The sequence below is a fragment of the Mandrillus leucophaeus genome, unplaced genomic scaffold (assembly GCF_000951045.1).
Source record: "Mandrillus leucophaeus isolate KB7577 unplaced genomic scaffold, Mleu.le_1.0 Scaffold11, whole genome shotgun sequence".
NCBI classification, from domain to species: Eukaryota; Metazoa; Chordata; class Mammalia; order Primates; family Cercopithecidae; genus Mandrillus; species Mandrillus leucophaeus.
Window position 1 is genome coordinate 654,808 of NW_012099209.1, and position 1,827 is coordinate 656,634.

Sequence of the window (1,827 nt, forward strand, 5' to 3'; positions counted from 1 at the left end):
TCTTTCTTTCTTTCTTTCTTGATGGGGTTTCACTCTGTCACCTAGGCTAGAGTGCAATGGTGCGATCTCAGTTCACTGCAACTTCTGCCTCCTGGGTTCAAGCGATTCTTGTGCCTCAGCCTCCCAAGTAGCTGGGGTTATAGGCACCCGCCACCATACCCAGCTAATTTTTGTATTTTTAGGAGAGACGAGGTTTCACCATGCTGGCCCGGCTGGTCTCAAACTCTTGGCCTCAAGTGATCTGCCCAAAGGGCTGGGATTACAGGCATGAGCCACCGTGCCCGGCCAACTCATGAGTTTTTTGTTTTGTTTTTGAGACAGAGTCTTGCTCTGTCACCCAGGCTGGAGTGCAATGGCGCGATCTCCACTCACTGCAACCTCCGCCTCCTGGGTTCAAGCGATTCTCCTGCCTCAGCCTCTCGAGTAGCTGGGACTACATGACTCGTCAGTTTTGATAAATACGTTCATGAGTTGTTTACCGGGCTCCACAGTAGGCTTCCCGACACTGTGGCCTCTGGGGAGGGCCAGGGACACCTACCTCTCATGATGGCCAGGCTACGGAGCTTGCGCAGTGCCTCAGGGGCTGCTGGGCTGCGGAGCAGGGTCAGTGCATAGGTAGTCAGGGCACAGCTGTAGGGGTCCATGGCCAGGGGTGCAGCAGACTCCAGGAAGTGCCTCGCTTTGTCAATGGAGCCCCTCTCCTCCTGCAGGGTGGGGTGGGAAGGCGAACCCTGGGAGGCTGCTCTGCCCCATCCCACCCACCACCCACTGGCTTCTGAGGCATCCCTGGGGAGAGCTCTGGATGACTCACAGCCCCTTGCTTTGCACCCTTCTGTGGCTCTCACTGCCTGCAGACCCAATTTTCAAAACCCCATCTCCTTTCTTTTCTTTCTTGCTTTTTTTTTTTTTTTTTCTTTAAAATAGGCTGGGCACAGTGTAATCCCAGTGCTTTGGGAGGCCAAGGTGGGTGGATCACCTGAGGTCAGGAGTTTGAGACCACCCTGGCCAACATGGTGAAACTCCATCTCTACTAAAAATACAAAAATTAGCTGGGCGTGGTGGCGTGTGCCTGTAATCCCAGCTACTTGGGAGGCTGAGGTAGGAGAATTGCTTAAACCATGGAGTTGGAGGTTGCAATCAGCCAATATCGCGCCACTGCACTCCAGCCTGGCAACAGAGTGAGACTGCCTCGAAAAAAAATACAGACAGCATCTCACTCTGCTGCCCAGGCTGGAGTGCAGTGGCGCGATCATAGCTCACTGAAGCCTTCAACTCCTGGGCTCAAGCGACCCGCTCGCCTTGACCTCCCCAGTAACTGGGACTACAGATGCACACCAGCATGCTCAGCTAACGTTTTATTTTTTGTAGAGATGGAGTCTCACTATGTTGCCCAGGCTGGTCTCAAACTCCTGGGCTCAAGCGAGCCTCCCACCTCGGCTTCCCAAAGTGCTGGGATTACAGGTGTGAGCCACTGCCTCTGGCTCCCATTACCATTCTTGTAAGTTGGCACTCCTTTTTCCAAACGAGGTCTGGCCAGGATGTCCAAGTACATGGCAAATGAGCACAGTGATACTCTAGGGGAAGCAGGCAGAGCCCGGGCCACCCTGTCCCACCCAGCCCCATGGCCAGGTCTTTGTTAAGACAGCTAGCTACGGCCAGGTGCAGTGGCTCACACCTGTAGTCTTAGCACTTTGGGAGGCCGAGGTGGGCAGATCACTTGAGCTCAGGAGTTCAAGACCAGCCTGGCCAACATGGTGAAACTCCATCTCTACTAAAAAAACAAAAATTAGCCAGACTTGGTGGCGGGCACCTATAATCCCAGCTATT

General features: G+C 54.0%; 1 protein-coding gene across 1 annotated transcript in view; it reads right to left on the reverse strand.

Moving 5' to 3' along the window:
• CPAMD8 (C3 and PZP-like, alpha-2-macroglobulin domain containing 8) overlaps positions 1-1,827 on the reverse strand; it is a 126,694-nt gene that overhangs the window by 12,467 nt on the left and 112,400 nt on the right. The window contains 1 exon segment of the mRNA XM_011989940.1: positions 539-704. Within this exon segment, the coding sequence (XP_011845330.1) occupies positions 539-704 (166 nt within the window).